The following is a 20,489-nucleotide window of genomic DNA, read 5'->3' on the forward strand; positions in this document are numbered from 1 at the left end:
TATTTCGATCTCTGACCAAAAAACTGCCCGGAGACTTTGAAGAGCTCTTATTCCGAGCAGAAAAGTACATCAACATGGAGGAGGCCCAAAATCAGAAAAGAGAAACTCTGAAGAGATCCAGGGGAGACCGGGTTGTCAGGCCCGATGAGAGAGCTCATAAGAAGAATGGTCCAGGGCATTTCTCTCATGTATCTTTGAGAGTTAACCGAGATCGAGAAATTCAGGAATGCAACTCAGACTTGGCCCAGCACCCGAGTTCAATGGCACGATTGTCGAGACCAGAAAAGAAAGGGTTTTGTACCCTCCATAAAGAATGTTCCCATGACACTAATGAGTGTCGAACTTTGAAGAAAGAGTCCCATCGACGTTCTACGCCAACACCTCGTACATACAGTGAGCCAAGGCAACCACCCTGGATAACCCGGCACCCCGGGCCTAACAACTCTGAAAGTTCGGCAGATGTCCCGAGTGGGAGCAGGAGAGAGGAAGGAAGCTCTCGGGAAAAGAGAAGTAAGCAAACAGAAAAAGACCCTTCCCCGATTCGAGGAGTAATAAAAATGATTTCGGGAGGGTCCACAGATGACGACTCCAACTGGGCTCGGAAAGCAAGAAGTAGAAAAGAGTGTCTGGAAATTGATAGGAAGGGAGGAACGAACCAGTCATAAGCTTTGGCCCAGAAGACCTCAGGGGAGTCAGTCTACCCCATAATGATGCTCTTGTTATTCAGGCCCGAGTGGCCAATTACGATGTATTAAGAGTGTTCTTTGACAATGACAGCTCTGTCAATGTCATCTTCAAAGAAGCCTTGATTCAAATGGATTTACATGAGTACCAGTTGGAGGCGGTTGAGACTGTCTTATTTGGCTTCGCGGGTCACGCTGTATATCCAGAAGGGGAAATAACATTGTCATTAACCATGGGACTGGAGATTTGCGAAAGACAGTCATGACGGTCTTTTCAGTGGTGGATACCCCATCCTCATACAATATTATCCTTGGGAGGCCAGCTTTGAATGAGATGAGAGCTGTGGTCTCCACTTATCATCAGAAAATTAAATTTTCAGTGCGAGGACGAGTCGGGGAAGTCAGGGGAGATCAGCCCTCCTCCCGGAGGTGTTATGGGGAAACTGTCCGGGTGGATCAAAAAAGGGTAAGGAGGGAGGACAAGGGGAAGAAAGTAAGTCAAGCAGAGGAGGTGGCCAAGGAAAGGGAGGTGCATTTTGTTGCGGAGGAAGAACAAGAAGCGGTGGAGGTGGAGCCAGGGAAACACATCCGGATGGCCCGAGACATTAATGCTTCCACCCGGGTAAATCTCTTAAACTGTTTAAAAGCTAACATCAATGTTTTCGCTTGGTCTCAACAGGACTTAGTCGGGATCTCTCCTCAAGTGGCTGAGCATAAATTGAACATTATCCCGGGATCCCGACCTGTGAAGCAGAAGAAAAGGCATTTCGGCCCCCAGAAAGATAAAGTCATTGAGGAACATGTGGGAGAGCTGTTGCGGGCCGGCCACATTCGGGAGGTACAATTTTCTACTTGGCTCTCAAAAGTGGTCCTTGTTCCAAAAGTCACCGGAAAATTGAGGATGTGCGTAGATTTCTGGGAACTAAATAAAATTTGTCCCAAATATTGTTACTCACTTCCTCGGATCAAGATGAAATAAGTATAGAGAAAATCTTCAGAAAGTTTACAGAGTGCACTCATCGGAAGTTGGAAAAATTGGAGGGTTTGAATACTGTTAATTAAAATAAAAATATGAATCCTTCCAACGTGAGTATGACATATTTGCTCATTTTTCTTAAACACAAACTTTTATTAGATTCGGTGGATTGTCCCGACCCAACTCGCCCAATGCGCCCGAATCACATCATCATTGTTGTGAGAGATATCATGGAAATGACAACGGAACAACTTTGTATACATTTACATGCTTGTGAAATGATTAAAAAAATTTGGTCTGACATATATTTGTATTTTCATTTTCTAGTTTTTGTGTTGTTTTTAAATTTTACCATCTTATGCGGTGTTATTTTTCTCAAATTATATAATTCAGTTTCATTGAATTCACTTTTTAAATATAAATGATCGTTACATATATTGATTTTTAGTTTTATTTTAAATACTTATTTTTAATTTTCAAACATTAAATTAAATATATTAATCAAAATTATTTTTGCTGCATGAAATGATAAAATAAAGATAAATGAAAAATATTAATAAAAATAATTGATTGACAGTGATGCCCATAAAATAGTTATTGGAGAGGTTTATTATAATAAAGAGAGATTTTTAAAAAGAGTGTGTGTTTTAACTTTTGGAGTAAGTCTTTTGTGATACGGTTTTCCTAATCTTTATCTGTGAGACGGGTCAACCCTTCCGATATTCACAATAAAAAATAATACTCTTAGCATAAAAAGTAATACTTTTTCATGGATAACCAAAATAAGATATCCGTCTCACAAAATACGACGCGTGAGACCGTCTCACACAAGTTTTTGCCTAACTTTTTGACATACAAGATAAATCATTTGGAGAGGTTTACCACTGCAGGTGCCCTGGTAAGAAGTGGCGAAGACTCGCACAACAAACCCCAGAGAAAAATTTATATAAAATCTGACTGTGTTTGGCTAATCATAAAAAATAAATAAATAAAATAATATTGAGTGTGTTTAAACTGTATAAACTATAAACCAGGGACGAATTCGAGAATCAAATTTGGGGTATATATATATATATATATAACAAAAAAAAAATTACATTGTGCTCCTGTAATTAAATAGGTTAGCTTAATTTAGGTGTAGAAAGAGTGAACTTTAGTTGGCTAAGTAAAAAGCTTCCATAAATAATAGCTTTTTTAAAAAAATTATGGGCTGAGCTACGTCCCGGGACTGGCCTAAAGTGCTTGACAAGCTAGATGCCTTTTGAGCTTTAACTTTTAACTTTAACTTAGGGATGACAATGGGAGAAGATGAGCACACATTTACCTTCTCCATTCCTGTCTTCGAATTTTTTCTCTATCTGGATACCTGACTCGATCCTCGTTTTTCCGGGTTCAGAAATTCAAAACCGCGGAGACCAAATACTCATTCCCGTCTCATCTTCATTTCAAAAATGTTAATGGGGCAAGAGAGGGTGAGTTCGGGAAAACATGAAAATTATTTCTATTTTTTTTAAAAAAAATCTACTTTAAAATTGAGATAATAAAGTATATATATTTTTTTAAAAAAAAACTATAGCTTATATATCAATACTGGCCTTTGTCTCAAACGATCACGTTTTATGTTTTCTTTTCTTATCTTTTTTTTAGTCAACCTTGGTCTCATTGATAGTGATACTCACGGGAGATTTAGGGTCCGATCCACGCAAGCGTCACTAATCCAGACACGGGCTTCAAAATTACCCTGGGCCTGAAATCACAAATAAGACCGTTAGGAGGGGGCCAGGAGAGTATCCTGGCGTAGCCCCTCCGACGCTCAAGTCAGAGACTGAGGATATATGGGGGGAGCAGCTAAGGGCGCTGCTGAAAACAATATAGTGAATCCAATAATCATACGCTCCAACCTGGTATTTATAGAAGAATACCTGGGCTTGTCATGGGCCATTCACCTGTGGGCCTTAATGATGGGCCGGGAATTTGGGCCGGATCTTGATGGGACGGATCTTGATGGGCCGGATCTTGAGGGAGCGGAGAAAGGAGGAAGGAAGAGGGGTGCGGGGAAAAGAGAGGAAGACAGAACTAGTAGTAGAAGACAATTCTCATCCCATGTTCCCCTAGATAGGAGTCGGGACGAGGTGATGGAGGTGAGGGAGCCCGTGGGGAAGTGGGAGAAGTCGCGAAGGGTTGGGTACAGTGCTAGATTGTCTTCAAGGGATAGACGAGGAGGATCCTCATTAAGGAGTCGACAAAGGTCTCGCTCGCCCCCTAGGCGTGGTCAAGGCCCTCCATGGATAAATCAGAGGATGGGTGAGCAGAGAGGGGAAGGTGGATGTCAAGATGTCCCTCAGGAGCTCGTGGAACCGAGGAGGGGAATGAATGAGGATAACCACCCTACGAGAGGAATGATTCATATGATCTCGGGGGGTGCTACTGATGGAGACTCTGGGCGAGCTCGGAAAGCACATGGGAGAAAATTGGAGAACTTTGAGATATATAGTGGTGCAGACTTACCACAAGACCCCGTCATCAGCTTTGGGCCGGAAGACCTCCGAGGCGTTGTGACTCCACATAACGATGCCTTGGTGGTGACGGCCACCATTGCCAATTATGATGTGGCAAGGATATTTATTGATAATGGAAGCTCAGTGAACGTCTTGTTTAAGAGCACGTTGGATCAAATGAAGATGAGAGGATTTGAGTTTGAGCCGGTATCCACCCCGCTGTATGGGTTTGCAGAACACGTCATCTTGCCTTTGGGTCAGATTGTTCTTCCCCTATCCTTGGGGACTGATCCTCGGCGGGTAACAAAGGTGATAGCCTTCACTGTAGTAGATACCCAGTCAGCGTATAGTGGAATTCTAGGACGACCAGCCCTGAAGGATTTTAGAGCAGTAGCTTCCAGTTATCATCAGAAGCTTAAGTTTCCTGTGGGAAGAGGAGTTGGAGTCCTGTGCGGGGACCAAAAAGTCGCACGTCGTTGTTATGAAAGAATCGTGAAGGAAGAAGAAAAGAGAAGTCACGAGCATTCGCATGGAAGCTTGAGCTCAGTCTTGCAGTTGTAGAGTCATTCGGAGAAGCTTCAAAATGGGTAACTTTGTCCTGTGGAGGTACAAGAGGAGCTGAGAGGAAAGTTGGAGAATGCGCTGGGTAAGGCTCTAAAGAGGCATGGGAACGCTTACCACCTTAGAGAACATCTTTACTTCATTTTTGATGTATTTCGTTCCTGAATTTGTCTTACGTTATCAGTTGATATTTAATAAAGCCAAGTTCTTATATTAAGTTCGTGGTTGTTCTTGTATTATGAGGATTATATGAATTTTATTTTACCTGCTTAGGCTGCGCCTAGTAGAGGAGAAGAGTGGGGGGGAGAAAAGTTAAATTTTTCCTGCTAAGGCATCGCCTAGCAGAGGACTAGAGGCTGAGGTGGAGAATATTTATTTTCCTGCTAAGGCATCGCCTAGCAGAGGAGTTAGAGGGTGGGGGCGTTGAATTTTATTTTCCTGCTAAGGCCCGGCTTAGCAGAGGAGTTAAAGGGTGGAGGTGTTGATTCTATTTTCCTGCTAAGGCCCGGCTTAGCAGAGGAGTTAGGAGATGATGAGGTGAGAGTTTGATTTTTCCTGCTAAGGCCCGGCTTAGCAGAGGAGTTAGAGGGTGGAGGTGTTGACTTTATTTTCCTGCTAAGGCCCGGCTTAGCAGAGGAGTTAAAGGGTGGAGGTGTTGATTCTATTTTCCTGCTAAGGCCCGGCTTAGCAGAGGAGTTAGGAGATGATGAGGTGAGAGTTTGATTTTTCCTGCTAAGGCCCGGCTTAGCAGAGGAGTTAAAGGGTGGAGGTGTTGATTCTATTTTCCTGCTAAGGCCCGGCTTAGCAGAGGAGTTAGGAGATGATGAGGTGAGAGTTTGATTTTTCCTGCTAAGGCCCGGCTTAGCAGAGGAGTAAGAGGGTGGAGGTGTTGACTTTATTTTCCTGCTAAGGCATCGCCTAGCAGAGGAGTTAGAGGGTGGAGGTGTTGATTCTATTTTCCTGCTAAGGCCCGGCTTAGCAGAGGAGTTAGGAGATGATGAGGTGAGAGTTTGATTTTTCCTGCTAAGGCCCGGCTTAGCAGAGGAGTTAGATGGTGGAGATTTTGATTTTATTTTCCTGCTAAGGCATCGCCTAGCAGAGAAGTTAGAGGGTGGAGGTGTTGATTTTATTTTCCTGCTAAGGCCCGGCTTAGCAGAGGAGTTATGAGATGATGAGGTGAGAGTTTGATTTTTCCTGCTAAGGCCCGGCTTAGCAGAGGAGTTAGAGGGTGGAGGTGTTGATTTTATTTTCCTGCTAAGGCCCGGCTTAGCAGAGGAGTTATGAGATGATGAGGTGAGAGTTTGATTTTTCCTGCTAAGGCCCGGCTTAGCAGAGGAGTTAGAGGGTGGAGGTGTTGATTTTATTTTCCTGCTAAGGTATCACCTAGCAGAGGAGTTAGATGGAGGAGTTGAATTTTATTTTCCTGCTAAGGCCCGGCTTAGCAGAGGAGTTAGAGGGTGGAGGTGTTGATTTTATTTTCCTGCTAAGGTATCACCTAGCAGAGGAGTTAGATGGAGGAGTTGAATTTTATTTTCCTGCTAGGGCCCGGCCTAGCAGAGGAGTTAGAGGGTGGAGGTGTTGAATTTAAATTTTCCTGCTAAGGTATCACCTAGCAGAGGAGTTAGATGGAGGAGTTGAATTTTATTTTCCTGCTAAGACCCGGCTTAGCAGAGGAGCTAGAGGGTGGGGGTAGTGAATTTTTATTTTCCTGCTAAGGCATCACCTAGCAGAGGAGCAGAGTTTGGGAGGAGAAAAATGTTGTTTTCCTGCTAAGGCATCGCCTAGCAGAGGAGAAGAGTGGATGAGGAGAATTAAATTTATTTTTCCTGCTAAGGTGTCACCTAGCAGAGGAGTTGGAGGGTGGAGATGTTGAGTTTTTATTTTCCTGCTAAGACATCGCCTAGCAGAGGAGCAAAGTTTGGGAAGAGAAAAATTTATTTGGTTAGTCGATAACAAAAGATGTTTAAGGGGAGCAGAGTTTACGGGGATCGACCTGCCCGGTCAGGTCGCGGGGATCGACCTGCCCGGTCAGGTCGTGGGGGTGTGGGGGCAACGCCCCCATAATTTTTTCAGAAATCACACAATCATTCGCAAGGGAATATATCAAATTTCTCAACGTATTGGACGAGGCGAAGGCGTGGGCGAAGGCGTGAAGGCGAGCCTGTGGCGTGGCGTGGCGGGCAGGCAGGCTCTCGGCGAGCTGGCGTGGCGTGGCGGGGGCGAGCAGGCGCTCGGGCGAGCCGGAGTGGCGGGCGAGCTGCCGGGCGCGGGAGAGCTGGCGTGCGGCGCTCGGGCGCGCGGCGAGCAGACGCTCGGCGGGCGAGGGCGAGAGCGGCAGGCAAGGGGCTAGGGGCGAGCTGGTGCTCGGGCGAGCGGGAGTGGCGGGCGAGCTGCCGGGCGCGGGTGAGCTGGCGTGTGGCGCTCGGGCGCACGGCGAGCAGACGCTCGGCGGGCGAGGGCGAGAGCGGCAGGCGAGGGGCTAGGGGCGAGCTGGTGCTCGGGCGAGTTGGAGTGGCGGGCGAGCTGCGGGGTGCGGGCGAGCTGGCGTGGCGTGGCGCTGGCGAGCAGGCGCTAGGGCAAAGGCATGGCCGAGGGCTTGAGGGCGAGCCTGTGGCACGCGGGCGAGCCGGCGCCCAGGCGAGCAGGCGAGCGTGGTGCGCGAGGGGGCGAGTGCTTCGGCAGGGCGCCGGACGAGCTCGGTGAGGGCGTGGCGCGCGGGAGCTGTGCGGCCGCGCGGGGCGAGGGCGCCGGGCGAGCGCGCGCAAGGGCGGACGCACGCTGTTGGGGCTAGCGTGCAGGCGGCGAGGTGATGATGAAGCGGTGCTAGGATTGATATTTGATTTGTTTCCAACTTTTTGGAGACTGACGGAGGCCTGGAAGAAAATGCACAACTCACGTGTTGTAAACCGAGAACAACGCAATCAATCGAACTTTGAACCTACGATTCAGTTCGACTCGGGAGGGGGAGACTGGTGATACCCAGGGATGAACCCATCAAGATCCGGCCCAAATTCCCGGCCCATCATTAAGGCCCACAGGTGAATGGCCCATGACAAGCCCAGGTATTCTTCTATAAATACCAGGTTGGAGCGTATGATTATTGGATTCACTATATTGTTTTCAGCAGCGCCCTTAGCTGCTCCCCCCATATATCCTCAGTCTCTGACTTGAGCGTCGGAGGGGCTACGCCAGGATACTCTCCTGGCCCCCTCCTAACGGTCTTATTTGTGATTTCAGGCCCAGGGTAATTTTGAAGCCCGTGTCTGGATTAGTGACGCTTGCGTGGATCGGACCCTAAATCTCCCGTGAGTATCAGATAGAATCCAAAAATTAGTAAATTTATTATACTAGTATTTCAGTGTTATTGTATATAATTAATGATTAAAATTAATAAATATTAGTATTTGAATAATTATTAAAATTATTGATGTAATATAATTTTAGTTGAGTGGAGCTATTATTAATAAAAAAAATAGAAAAATATATCTAAAAAATCATTAATTATTTTGTTTATAAAAAATTTACTTTTAACAACAAATAAATACTTTTCAAAAATTCAAAAATTTGTCATTTATTAGATGAATTAATATTTAATTAATTTTTGTTTTATTTTTAGAACATGCTAAAAAATATTCGTATCGAATATTTAATTAAGATACATAATAATAACAATTTACAGATAATCAGTATGTCAAAGTTCACGATTAAATTATTTTAAAAAGTTTGAAAAAGTAACATTTATAAAAATATGTATTATATTTAATATGATAGAAAGTAGTGATAAATAAATATATAAAAATAACACAAAATTTAAAATTATAACCAAAATTAAATGAACTGATATAACTAATGTAGACATTTAAATTTAATTTATATTTTCAAGGCGTATCAAATTCAAATTTTATTTTTTTAAAAAAAATTACATTTAATTACACAATTATTTCATATTTGTTTTCAAATATAAAATAAGATAGGTGAATATTAATAAATATTTCTTTTTATAACAAATTTTTTTGTGAAAACTTTCAAATTTGACAAATTTTTGTTTATATACTATAGACTAATAGAGAAAATATGGTTAAAATTTATATTTTCTATTCATATTTTGAGTCCAGAGATATTTTATAACCCTATATTCACGTAATTCGTACTTATATATATATATCACTATTTTTATTTTTGGTTTAAATATATAAATGGATTTGTTTATGACTTGGGAATATGCATAATCTTAGGGTTAACTAAATAATCTCTAAATCACATTAACTAGGTAACCAAAATATATAAAAATTGTGTGACAAGCTTGCTCAAAAACAATATTGACAGGAGGAATTAATGTGAATATGGATAAACTTTGGATTAATGCAATAATATGCAAATCACGTTAGTTAATGATACCTTTGAAAAGGCTTGAGTCATGCTTGGACTCGGACGTATGGAAGAAAGACCGAGAACCTAGAGCTGATCTCGAGAAGCCGAGAAGAGACTAGGTGAAAGCCATCCTGGGCATGCATCAACCCAATAAGCTTGTGAGACAACTACAACTTGTATAAGTCCGGGCTCATAATCTCAACCGAACAACACAAGAAAACTAATTCAGTTGATCGTGGACCTGTCTTCCAATAATCAAGGTGTATGTTCCCCTCCACGTTTTCAGATCATACTTAAACAAAGACATAGGCCACGTCCTCACAACGTGGCCACTATCCGAGCATCTCAGAATGGTCACCGACTTTGATACCCTATAAATACCACAACAGAGTAAAATCAGTAAGTTCAATCTTTTTATTGGCACTTCTCTACATATTTACTTAAACACACTTTCTTTCCTTTGCGTGCATATTTGATAACTTGGGCATCAGAGTGACCACACTAGAAACTCTTCAGGTGTCCCAATAACGTTCATTGTTCTTGGGTCAATAGGCTATTAGCTTGGGTTTGTCATGTTCGATCACTAGCACGTGTAGGGAAAGAACATATCTTTATCCAAAAAATTTCTTACCAGTTCACCTAATTTTATCGAGCAACATCAACTAGGTAAACCACACTAGATAAGAATTGTATGAAAAGTTTGTATGATAAAATATTGATAAAAGAAATAAAGCTACTAATATTAACCAAACAAGTCATTTAATTTATCAACTCAAAATTCGAGTCTTATTTGGCTATGTTTGGTTGGATGATAAAATAATGAAATGATTAATTAAGAGAGAAATGATAAAAAAATGATTGAAATAGAAATATAATAAATAATGATAAAATAATATTATGTTTGGTATGATGTTTAAGAATTAGATAATTAATAATTTTTCGATGAATTGACAAAATTGCCCTCCCACTTTTGCGGCGGTCGACGGCGATGGTGGTCGGCCGGCGGTGTGGTTGTCGGCAGCAGCGGCGGTCGACCGACAAGAGGAGGGGGTGGTCGGCAGCGGCGGTCGGCGGCGACAGGCGATGGCAGGCGGCATTGGGGGTCGACGACGATGGTCGGCGGACAGCGGTTGGCGACGGGCGGCGGCGGCGGGGTGGGCGGTCGGTGGAGGGAAGTGGTGGTGAGTTTGGATTTAGGAGAAAGTTAAAATTGAAAAAATAAAATGGATTAAGAGTGTGATAAATAATATTAGGAGGTGAGGAGTGATTATTTTTAACCCATCTAATACAACCAATCATTTATAAGAGAGATTGACTTAATTAAATAAAAAACGTATAAAACCTGAGATCAAGTGGGTTAAAAAATCATAAACCCATCTAATCAGTCCAACCAAACGCCGACTTTGTTTATTGTTTTAAGATTCGGGGGTTTGTTACTGAATGAATGAACCGTTCATACTTTCATGATATCATTATCAACAGTTTCTTAAATGTCCACATTTTCTTGAGGACACTGACCCGTGCTGTTAAATAATCCCGTTTCTTTTTCGTTCTGAATTTTCTAATCTAAAAAGTACTAACACTCTCCCCGGAAAATTCGAGGAGACCTGCATTAAAAAAATTTGTTTCGTACCATTTTGGTTTAATTAATCGATTTGAAGGTGGGTTTACGCAATTTTTTTGTTTAAGCCGGCGGATTTCACATTGGACTGGTTTGCTTTTCGGACTACAGCTTTACTAATAATGTACGATTGTTATTATATTATAGCATAATGAATTTTGACAATTCAGTTGCTCGTAGTTTTTGGGTATAAATATTTGGTGTTTTGGTGGGAAGATGCAGATTGCGACACGAGGATGGTGCAAACCCCGTTCACTTGGCGTTATGGAGGTCGTGAAGTCTTTCTCTCTGGCTCCTTTAATGGGTATTCATGACATTCCTTTGTTCTCTTGCTGATAAAATTTCCACCGGGCTAGCGTGTGTGTTCGTGTTTTTGTTTGGGTGTGTGGAAAGAGCTAACTCAGAAACTCGATTGCTGGATGCGGGAAGAAACTTTTATGGGTCGATAAAGTTTGATTTTTTTTTTCTTTTTGAGGTGATTAGATAACAGCTCTTTTGGTTGAATTGTGTTCGGAATGATGTTTTTTAGTGTGTTTACAGGTGGAGCGAGAGGATACAACTGATTCCATTGGAGGGTTCTGCTGCTGTTTTCCAGAGAATTATTGATCTTCCACCTGGTTGTTATCAGGTATATATAAGTAATTGCTACCGAATATATCGTAACGACGCTGGGGACATTGGTTAGGCCAAGTGCCTATTTTTCAGTCTCTTGTTGTTGTGTGGAGAGACTTGTGTAAGCTGTCTCACTCGACGGAGAAGCTGAACTTAGTTTTCTGTTGAACGTGATATATGGTAGACATGAATGATGGTTATGGGACAACTATCTATTGAAGGAAGTGATTAGTGTGTATAATTTTCTTAATTGCTTGTTTTCTGCAATTTGTGCGATAACATGGCATTAAAACTAAACCGGCTTGTTATTTTGTTCTGCTGCTCTTTAGAATGAAATATTTTTACTCGGAATTTTCGAAGTTGACTTTTTCATCATTTACTTGGTCATTCTGCATTTTTTATTGCATGCAGTGGATTTATGGTTGCTTTAATTCTGGAAATTTTTTTTCTTTTTTTTTACAGTTTATCAAGGAACTCATATTTTCTGGTTCTTGACAATCAATGCAGTATAAATTTGTGGTCGATAGCGAATGGCAAGTTGATAAGCATCAAATATGTGATGTTGATGAGTATGGAACGGTATACAACATAGTTCTCGTCAGTGGAACAGAGTCCATGTCTCCAGATTTTAACGCTGAAGCTTTTCAGTCTAGTACAAGTGGAGCAAATCACAGAGAAATGCTTTCTATGGTCAGTCTTTTAAATTTTATGCATCCCATATCATTTTGTTGATTTGTTAAACCATTAAGTTTGTGCGCTATTCTCGACGGTCGACCAGGGTCCATCTTCTGGCAGTCTCTGTAATGAACCAGCTATGCAGTTATCAGATGCTGATATGGATATTCTTCGTCAAGTTCTATCCATGCATTTGTTCTCTGCTGCAGTATATGAGCTAATCCCGAATTCAGGCAAGGTTTGAATGCCTTTGGCTTTTTCTTCGGTGTGATTTATTTGTACTAAATTTCTTTGACTTCTGTTACACCTTTCTTGATTTTTCTGTATGACAGTTTTCAATTTTGTGATATTCTTTTAAGTCTAGGTCCTTATATTGGATGTTGAAGTAGACGTGGAACAGGCCTTCCATGTTATGTATGACGAGGTACTTGGAGATTTTATATGGGATATTCTATCTTTTTGAAGTCTGACTATGCTTGCATGATATTTTCATGCCTGAGCCACATAAACTAATTTAACTATAAAATGACAGCCTAATTTAGTTAAAGCTTTTGAAAAGTATTTAACTGGGCGTCACACTGCAGGAGGTAAACTGTTAGTACATCTTCATTTAATTTGGTGTTATGATCTTGTCTAAATTTTGATTTACCTCAAGATAATAATATGCATTCTCTCTTTTCCTCTCTCTCATTCTCTTAATCCATGTGTGTGAGTGGGGTTTCTTGATCACCAGGTTTGAAAATTTTACCAGTTTCTTGGATGACCTAATGTTCTACAAAGGCCCTAAATGTTGTTATTTTTATGTTGGCCTTGTTGTCACATAAAATTTTGTTTACCCAATATTTTTGTTACAGGCTTCACAAATTTTTTACAAAGTTGTTTATCAAATTATTTTAGGGGCTCAGAGTTGTGCCTTTGTGGGATGAACATAACAGGCTGATGGCAGGAATGTTGACCTCTTCGGATTTTATTTTGATCTTACTTCAGGTAGATTTTACAACTAGCGGCTAAGATATTCCCTTGAATATTAACTTGAGAATTAGTCGTGATGGGAGACATAGGATTGAAATTGCAGTGTAGAATTTGTAGACCTTAAGTATTCATATATGTCATACTTCTGTAATCCGTGTAGTGTTGAAAAATTACGATTTTGGCTCATAACCTCTGGACCAAAACAGAAACATGTATTGCTATGATATCACGTTTTTCCAATTCATACGGATCCTTCTTGGACAACATGGAATCATTGTCTATAAATAGAAGTATGTCTTGGTCTTTATGATGTTGGAAATATTTGCCCATCATGAGGACTAGTTATCCAACACTGATACAAGCTCCTGGCGGCCATTCATCTGGCAATAAATTAGAGTATTTTTTATTAGTAAATACTTTCTTCTTTCTCCTGATGGATCATGGAGAGAAGTTACGAGGTAGGGTGAGAGGCATGTATATCATCCAGGCATACCAACATTGTGAATCATGAAAAAAAGAAGGGAAAATATGGAATCTCTCTTTATATCATCCATTAGTGTTTTATTTTGTTTTGGACTTTGCAGTTTTATTCAAATGGATTATATTTGTGAATACATATGCATCCCAGTGATGGGAGACTTCATTTTAGTCCTGGATGTTGGAGTACTGTATATACAACTATCCTGTATTTAGTGTTTTGGTCATTCTTGTCATTATCGTGATGAACCATGATATTTTTTTGCATTGTCTTTTTAAATCTTTGTTGACACTTTCTTTTTCCGTTTACAAGATCTTAATGGACAGTGTTTTACTCAGAATTTTAGAGATTGTATTTGAATTTGTCTCAAGTTTTAAGCTCAGATCAGTGGGGATGTTTTCCATAATCCTAGTTCTAGTCTCTTCATGGACTATGGCGGATGCTGCTGATCCCCCATTTTCTTTAATATACCTGACATATCCTAGCTAGCAGAAGTCTCATAGTATAACTAGCCTTTTGCCACTAATTGTGCTATTTGGTGTTCTATACATATTTTGCCATGTCGGGCATTATTTTTAACATATTTCTTCATAATAGATGATTTTCCTCAACTCCCGCAGCTTCAGAGTACTCATGCAATTTTTTCCAATGAAGATCTTGGAAGACAGACGGTATCTTCCTGGAAAGGCTGGAAATTTCAACACTACAGAGATGTGCTTAGGACTTTGGTTCCCCGTGAAAGAATGCCTTTAATCCATGTAAATGTTATTTCGATTGAAGTTTTATGTGGTACTCCATATTTTCTGTGTGTTCCCTCCTTATTTTGCTACCTACAGGCTGGTCCTGATGAGTCTTTAGCCGATGTTGCTTCAAGAATTCTACAGAATAACATTTCCGCCATTCCAGTTGTACATTCAGGAAATGGATTGTGCCCTCGTTTGTTGCATATAGCATGCCTCTCTGGAGTTCTAAAACGTATGTTTTGGGAAGTTAGTCAAGATTCTATTCTTTTGCTGAATTTTTTGCCATAACAGATGCGTACATTTTGATTACTACTGTGATTTTGAAATTCTAGATGTGTGCAGGCATTTGAAGCACCATCTTGGATTTCTGACTCTTTTACAGCAACCTGTTGGTTACCTCCCATTAGGTACATGGGCAAAAGAATTTCAGAGAACGATGGCTCGTCCATTGTTGACGTTGCACCTCAGTGATTCTCTTAATGATGCTCTTACGATGTTACTAGAAGGTGAAAGTTAACTTTATTGTTCTGCATTCAGCATCAATGAAACGGTCTTTGAGTGCACTTAAGTCATGCTCGAACCGTTTCCACTCTGGATACAACTATTTGATTGGTCACTAACTCTAGCTTTTGGAAAATTGTATTTAAGAACAACTAGTGTTTTCTTCTTTGGGCTACTTTCTGACCTATGAGTAAAATGTACAGGAAATATGTATTTTTATTACTGAATACAGTGAATTCCTAACTTGATGACATGTATCTTTGTTATCGCAGCTCAAATAAGTTCCATACCCATAGTTGATGATGGGGGTAACCTTGTAGATACGTACTCCAGAAGGTAATCAATATGTGCTTGAATTTGAACTTCAAGCATTATCTTTTTATTTCTCTACAATTTGGTTCCTTTGTATTTTTGTTAAACCATGGGGCCGTGTTTATGCAGTGATATTATCTCCTTAGCAAAGGATAACATGTATACACATATTCAACTCGACCATATGACGATATTGCAAGTAAGTCCTAACTTTTCTTATGGGCATTTTAAGATATGAAGTTCGGTGGTCAATCATCTTAACCGCGCATTATCATTCCGGCTTGATAAAGAGTTTTCGAAAAAAGATATCAATTCTACACGGTTTTTCTCCATGTATATTTATCAATGAAATTAAAATATATTTCGAAGGCTATAATGATATGGCCTTGGATTGCATAAAATATGGAACAATTCTCCCCATTAATATCACCCGATGGCTTGAGTGTATAGTAAGTTAGTAACCCTTTCGTCCTCGCTTGATCCATAATCAGTCGGATTATCAATTGGACAGGCAATAGAAATTAGTGTTGATGTGCGTAGAGATCGCCTACAAACATGTACAAGGTTTGATTCCTTGTACAGGGTAATGGAACTTCTATCCGAACCAGGTCGGCCTCTTTTCGTTTTTTGTCTCTGTAAATTCCAAAAGTTAAGTTCCTAAGAAAGAAGCAATAATACAAATTTAAATATAAGTTCCCTGTTTGACCATTTTTTCTACGCTATATTCAGATACACGTCGTGTTATTATAGTTGAGGCGTCCAGCCGACGCATCGAAGGTGTAATTACCTTGAGGGATGTATTTCATTTTTTGTCTAGATGATACTGCCGCATTATGCCAACAATCGGCTTTTGGTGGCTATGTATGTATGGATAAGCAGACAGAAGTATGTATGTATAGCATATATGCGATTATTTTATGTGACTTTTGTCTTTGCCGAAATTCTAGGATTAAAGAAACTGAGTTGCGCACCTTGATAATGGCTGAGTAGAGTGTTCGTATCTTTAGAATTTTACGTGCGTGCAAAAATTATATGTTAAAATGGGATTTCACAATCTATGATTCTCCTAGGTATGAGAACTTGGGAAAATTGCAATTTTTGTATATTTGTAATTTTGGTTGTCTGTATTATCAAAATATAGCATAAAACATATTTTAAATTTTTAACAACTTTGGCAAATTTATATTAAGAGTGCTGATATGACGTTACACGTATAAATATTAAGTCAATGAAATGAATTTATATAAATGGATTCAGCATGGATGAATTTGTTCCCAACCAAAACAACATAAAATTTTCTTATATCTCAAGAAATTTACCAATTTATAATTTAGTATTTTTGATATAAAAAAATTATGAAATATTCGTGTCATTATCATTCAAATCTATCTCGCTTTTAACGTAGCTTAAGGTAGTGTTGTACAAGACTAGACAACATTTATTTTTATGGTTTTGTTTTTGAATGTCATTCCCAATAAAATAAAGGTTAAGTGGTCTACGATTCTTTGATTAAAATAATTCGAAAATGAGCTGTCAACAAATAAACAATGCACGATGATTGGGACACACCTAATTAAGTACAATATTGTTTTTCTTTCGTATAACCATTGATAATGAAGGGTCGTATTTCAATTTAAGATAACGTAAAACGGTCTAACGAATCTTTATTTGTGTGACGGATCGATCTTAACGATATTCACAATAAAAAATAATACTCTTAACATAAAAAGTAATATTTTTTCATTAATAACACAAATAGAAATCTGTGTCACAAAATACGATCCGTGAGACCGTCTCACAAAAATTTTTGCCAAGAAGAAAGACTCATACAAGTGAAATCCTCTTTCAAGTGTATATTTTACAAAAAAACTTTATTTTTATTCATTTTATAAAGTACATCATAGACCTCGGAAATTAATTTAGATGTGACTATAAACGAGACATCAGGTTTACATATATGAACCTGCGCAAGAATTCAGACACCAGCCAAATTCGAGAGAACGAGCTTCATGCAAGTATAGCTTCATACCCTTCTTCTCTTCCACTCCTACGAAAAACCACAAAAATGACGACTGCAACGAGAGCGACTCCTAACAGAGTGATAGCCCAGCTATATTCAGATATTGCTGTACCTTTATGTACCTGCAGGAGACGAGTTAACGGATTTTGGTTAAAACTCCACTGAGCTCAAAAGCAAGGAAAATGTTTAAAACTAAAGAGTGTCAATTTTCTTTTAGCACAGATTGAAGTAGAATGACTAGCCAGTGTAAAACTACACTAGCCCCGTTGTTAAGGATAGAAAGATGATCTCCAATTCACACAAGGAGTTCCATCAAAAGTATGGAACACGATATAAAACGGTTGTTCAAATCATAACATATGCATCTTCTTTATAGCACATGAAAAACCCATAAAATGGGCACCTAGGCTGAAGCCACATCGAGGTGAAACCTTTGCGCCTGAGGGCTTGACGGCCTTCAATGAGCCTGTGTCTTGGTGCCCCTTGAAGTCCCCAGGCACGTTTTCAGCAGACCTCCATTGATTTGAAGAGAAGTAACATGTAAATAGTCTTTAATATTTTCTAGGGCACTTCATTTGGCACGACTCTTGATACATCTATATCCTAAAGTTATTTTATATAACTATCAAGTCCGATTTATTTTTACGCATGCTATCACGATTTACTTTCAGCTACATATCATAAACCATTAAATGATTGCTTGGTCATGTCCACCATGGATAGAATCTGGACGAGGCATAAGTCTTACATCAACTGGAGCATGCAAGACAGCGTTTGAATTTGCTGATGAATCGACAGTCAAAATGTAAAAGAGCCCCATTACTCCTGTGTGCCTCTGTGAACTGCTATAATTTGAAACTAAAGTCAGTGTCTCCCCTGCAGAAATCTTCACAGAGCCAGGTGAAGGGTAACAGGTTGACATTCCCACAATGTAACCCTCTTCGTTTCCAGGTTCAACTCCATTCACATAAGTTGGATTTGATGAGCATATGACTCTTCCTCCCTGAACAAGTTCACCACACAACAACTATTTATGTTTTTTCATGAAAACAAGGCAAAAGACAGCTTTTCATGAAGATCCATATGCACCAACAAACCATGAATCTTAAGATAAGAGAATTAGCTATACGAAGTAGTGAATATCTCTGATCAAGCATCAGAAATATACGAGTAAAGTAAAGAATATCTATGACCACCAAAGAAAAAGGCATAAGCTGTCAAAATACCTCCCCGTATAGAGTTGTGCCAATTCCTCCAGCATGTTGGTGCCCAACCCCATAAACTACCTCGCCACCAGTAGGAAAATTAATGGTAAGGATTTTTGAATGGGAGCAACCATCATTAGCCTCAGCAACAGTACACGACTCGACATCATATTCAATCTGCAACAGAACACTTCCAATGAGCAACGGCGAAATACATTAAGAACAGAAACACAGATGAATGTTACATCGATAAATAGTTGCTTCATAAAGACCAAACGTTTCCTGAAATTTCGATATTTATTCATCAGTTAGCGATGCTTGTTATCCCAAGAACTTGCCAAGTAGAAAACATTGACCGAATCGATTCAAATGAAAATGAATTTAACAATATCCTCTCCAATACAAAATATATACCTCCTCAGATCATTCATATTCCTTCCTCGATATCTCTAGCATTAAATTATACCAAAAAAGAGATTGAAATCAGAAGAAGATACTCACTTCCAGAACCAGTTCTTAAGATCCTTATTGACATAAAACTCATCAAGGCAAACATAAATACAGTTAGATAATATTGATTCAACAGAATATGGGAGATGCTTTGTTACCACTTAGGCACTTACCAGGCAGTGATGCCTAGCACGAACTCCCCTTGATTCATCGGACTTTGTCCATATATCTGTGACATCAAATATATAGATTTGAACGGGCAAAATCGAGGGATCCCATTCAACATATTTCACCGTATACCTCAAACGTAGACTTCTCTTCTCAGCCTGAAATCCTTCTTTCACTCTGCATCTTGCGTCATCATAACAACACCTCAATCCACCTCCATATGTTCGGGGCAAGACATAGCCATATTCGTCAACCGTAACATTGTACAAATCACACCGGCACTCGGTGCAACCTAATTTATCCTCGGCACCACGAGTGTCGATTGCATGAACATTAAGCATCCATCTCTCCTCGTATCCATCCGGGATATCATCCGGATTGCCAACCTCAATTCCATAAGGATCAGGCACATCTGTGGTGGTTCTTCGAGTCTCGGATCCGAGCCCAAAATACTGCGAAAGCCCACTGTCACACACACCGCTATTTTTCACAATAATATGTTTGGATCGAAGGAATCCCAGATCACCATGAATATTCGGAATATCCACGCCCTTGCGTTGATAGTATCGCAAAACAACCCAATGATGGAGATACGTTTCATGAAGAGGAATTGACTTCCCGTTTTCATCTATTACTTCTCCATTGAAACTCTTGATAGCTATATGACCTCGAGAAAAATCAATGTTGTAGTAATATTTGTTTGAAACCAATCCTGGTTCCAACACAAACTCCGGCGACGAAAAGACTTCAGTTTTCAACCCATTTTCGCTTCTTTCATTAGCTTGTAAACATTGAACAATCGCCACTAGCAGTAGGATTGCAAGGTAAAGTAACCAGCAGCCTGAACCATGAGCCATTTTTACTCCTATTTTCACAGGTCACATCTGTTCAAATCAAAATCAAAATCAAAATCAAGAATCAGTGCACAGAGCTGTACAAAGTTTGTCATAAAAAGTATTCTCCAAACTGGCAGAATCACAATAATCAATTACAAGAATCAACGTAAATTGAATTGAACTAAAGACAGCATATTCATCGTTCTACTAAAGAATACAAAACTCTGAATCCCATTAAAGAGTCATCAAGCGGAATTAAAACAATACCCATCAACCAAAGAAATCACAAACTTAGTTATATAACTCAAAACCCAATAATTTGCTAACAAAAGTTTATTTATTTTTCCTCAAAAAAAAAAGATTTACGCACGTAATTTCGTACAGATTGGGAATACGTGGATCATATGATGATAATCGAAGAGAAAATAAAAAAGGAGACGGAAGCTCACACAATATATACAAACCAGAGGACACATGTAGCAAGAGTGAGGCTTAAATCTGAATACGTAGAGCAAAGATTTAACGAGCGCTTTCTGCAACAAACAAGTATTTTTAATCCGAAGCAGCGTCGTTATAAATTCGATGAAATCAATTAACCATACACGTAATATATATATATATATAATATATATATATATATATATAATTTAGTCATTTTCGATTTTATTTTTGCTGATCACAGCGCTTACGCCATAAAATTTAAAGTATCGTTTCGCCATTTTTTTACCCACCTTTAAGCCCACATTAAAATCGGACTGATTTCCTACCAATATTTCTTTGTGAGCTATTGCGCTTGCTCAAAGTTTG

The 20,489-nt window shown here is 39.7% G+C and overlaps 3 protein-coding genes across 14 annotated transcripts; 2 read left to right on the forward strand and 1 right to left on the reverse strand.

The window, feature by feature from the left end:
• Nucleotides 1–945: 945 nt before the first annotated feature.
• Nucleotides 946–1,662, forward strand: LOC142550233 (uncharacterized). Its single transcript, XM_075659471.1, has one exon. The coding sequence runs from the start codon at nucleotides 946–948 to the stop codon at nucleotides 1,660–1,662; it is 717 nt and encodes a 238-aa protein (XP_075515586.1).
• An 8,847-nt stretch (nucleotides 1,663–10,509) lies between these two features.
• Nucleotides 10,510–15,883, forward strand: LOC142549335 (sucrose nonfermenting 4-like protein). 9 transcript variants are annotated; one of them, XM_075658237.1, is made up of 14 exons: nucleotides 10,512–10,834; nucleotides 10,933–11,014; nucleotides 11,251–11,338; nucleotides 11,830–12,012; nucleotides 12,101–12,235; nucleotides 12,362–12,421; nucleotides 12,895–12,984; nucleotides 14,068–14,205; nucleotides 14,284–14,422; nucleotides 14,523–14,696; nucleotides 14,964–15,027; nucleotides 15,133–15,202; nucleotides 15,515–15,611; nucleotides 15,733–15,883. In XM_075658237.1, the coding sequence occupies exons 2-14, from the start codon at nucleotides 10,947–10,949 to the stop codon at nucleotides 15,822–15,824; spliced, it is 1,398 nt and encodes a 465-aa protein (XP_075514352.1). In that variant the 5' UTR covers nucleotides 10,512–10,834; nucleotides 10,933–10,946; the 3' UTR covers nucleotides 15,825–15,883. The 9 variants fall into 9 exon arrangements, with proteins under 9 accessions (XP_075514355.1, XP_075514358.1, XP_075514356.1 ...); XM_075658239.1 differs by having other exon boundaries at nucleotides 10,512–10,801; XM_075658238.1 differs by having other exon boundaries at nucleotides 10,512–10,750.
• Nucleotides 15,884–16,726: 843 nt separating this feature from the next.
• LOC142549337 (uncharacterized) lies at nucleotides 16,727–20,274 on the reverse strand. 4 transcript variants are annotated; one of them, XM_075658245.1, is made up of 5 exons: nucleotides 20,132–20,274; nucleotides 18,852–19,730; nucleotides 18,250–18,405; nucleotides 17,772–18,026; nucleotides 16,727–17,145 (listed from the first exon to the last, which is right to left on the reverse strand). In XM_075658245.1, exons 2-5 carry the CDS (start codon nucleotides 19,701–19,703, stop codon nucleotides 17,011–17,013), a joined length of 1,398 nt encoding a protein of 465 aa, XP_075514360.1. In that variant the 5' UTR covers nucleotides 19,704–19,730; nucleotides 20,132–20,274; the 3' UTR covers nucleotides 16,727–17,010. The 4 variants fall into 4 exon arrangements, with proteins under 4 accessions (XP_075514360.1, XP_075514361.1, XP_075514362.1 ...); XM_075658246.1 differs by having other exon boundaries at nucleotides 20,147–20,269; XM_075658247.1 differs by lacking the exon at nucleotides 20,132–20,274 and adding an exon at nucleotides 20,053–20,076.
• Between the last annotated feature and the right edge of the window lie 215 nt (nucleotides 20,275–20,489).

This window comes from Primulina tabacum, chromosome 6 (genome assembly GCF_025594145.1).
Source record: "Primulina tabacum isolate GXHZ01 chromosome 6, ASM2559414v2, whole genome shotgun sequence".
Classification (NCBI taxonomy): Eukaryota; Viridiplantae; Streptophyta; class Magnoliopsida; order Lamiales; family Gesneriaceae; genus Primulina; species Primulina tabacum.

Bases quoted from the DNA above. Each gene is read 5' to 3' on its own strand.
- LOC142550233 (XM_075659471.1), top strand. From the start codon at position 946: ATGACGGTCTTTTCAGTGGTGGATACCCCATCCTCATACAATATTATC.
- LOC142549335 (XM_075658236.1), top strand. From the start codon at position 10,947: ATGGTGCAAACCCCGTTCACTTGGCGTTATGGAGGTCGTGAAGTCTTT. The intron at 11,339-11,829 runs GTATATATAAGT...CAATCAATGCAG, and splicing joins TTCCACCTGGTTGTTATCAG to TATAAATTTGTGGTCGATAG. The intron at 15,028-15,132 runs GTAATCAATATG...GTGTTTATGCAG, and splicing joins GTAGATACGTACTCCAGAAG to TGATATTATCTCCTTAGCAA.
- LOC142549337 (XM_075658245.1), bottom strand. From the start codon at position 19,703: ATGGCTCATGGTTCAGGCTGCTGGTTACTTTACCTTGCAATCCTACTG. The intron at 18,406-18,851 runs GTAAGTGCCTAA...GTTCTGTTGCAG, and splicing joins GTGCTAGGCATCACTGCCTG to ATTGAATATGATGTCGAGTC. The intron at 17,146-17,771 runs GTAAGACTTATG...CGTCTCCTGCAG, and splicing joins TCTTGCATGCTCCAGTTGAT to GTACATAAAGGTACAGCAAT.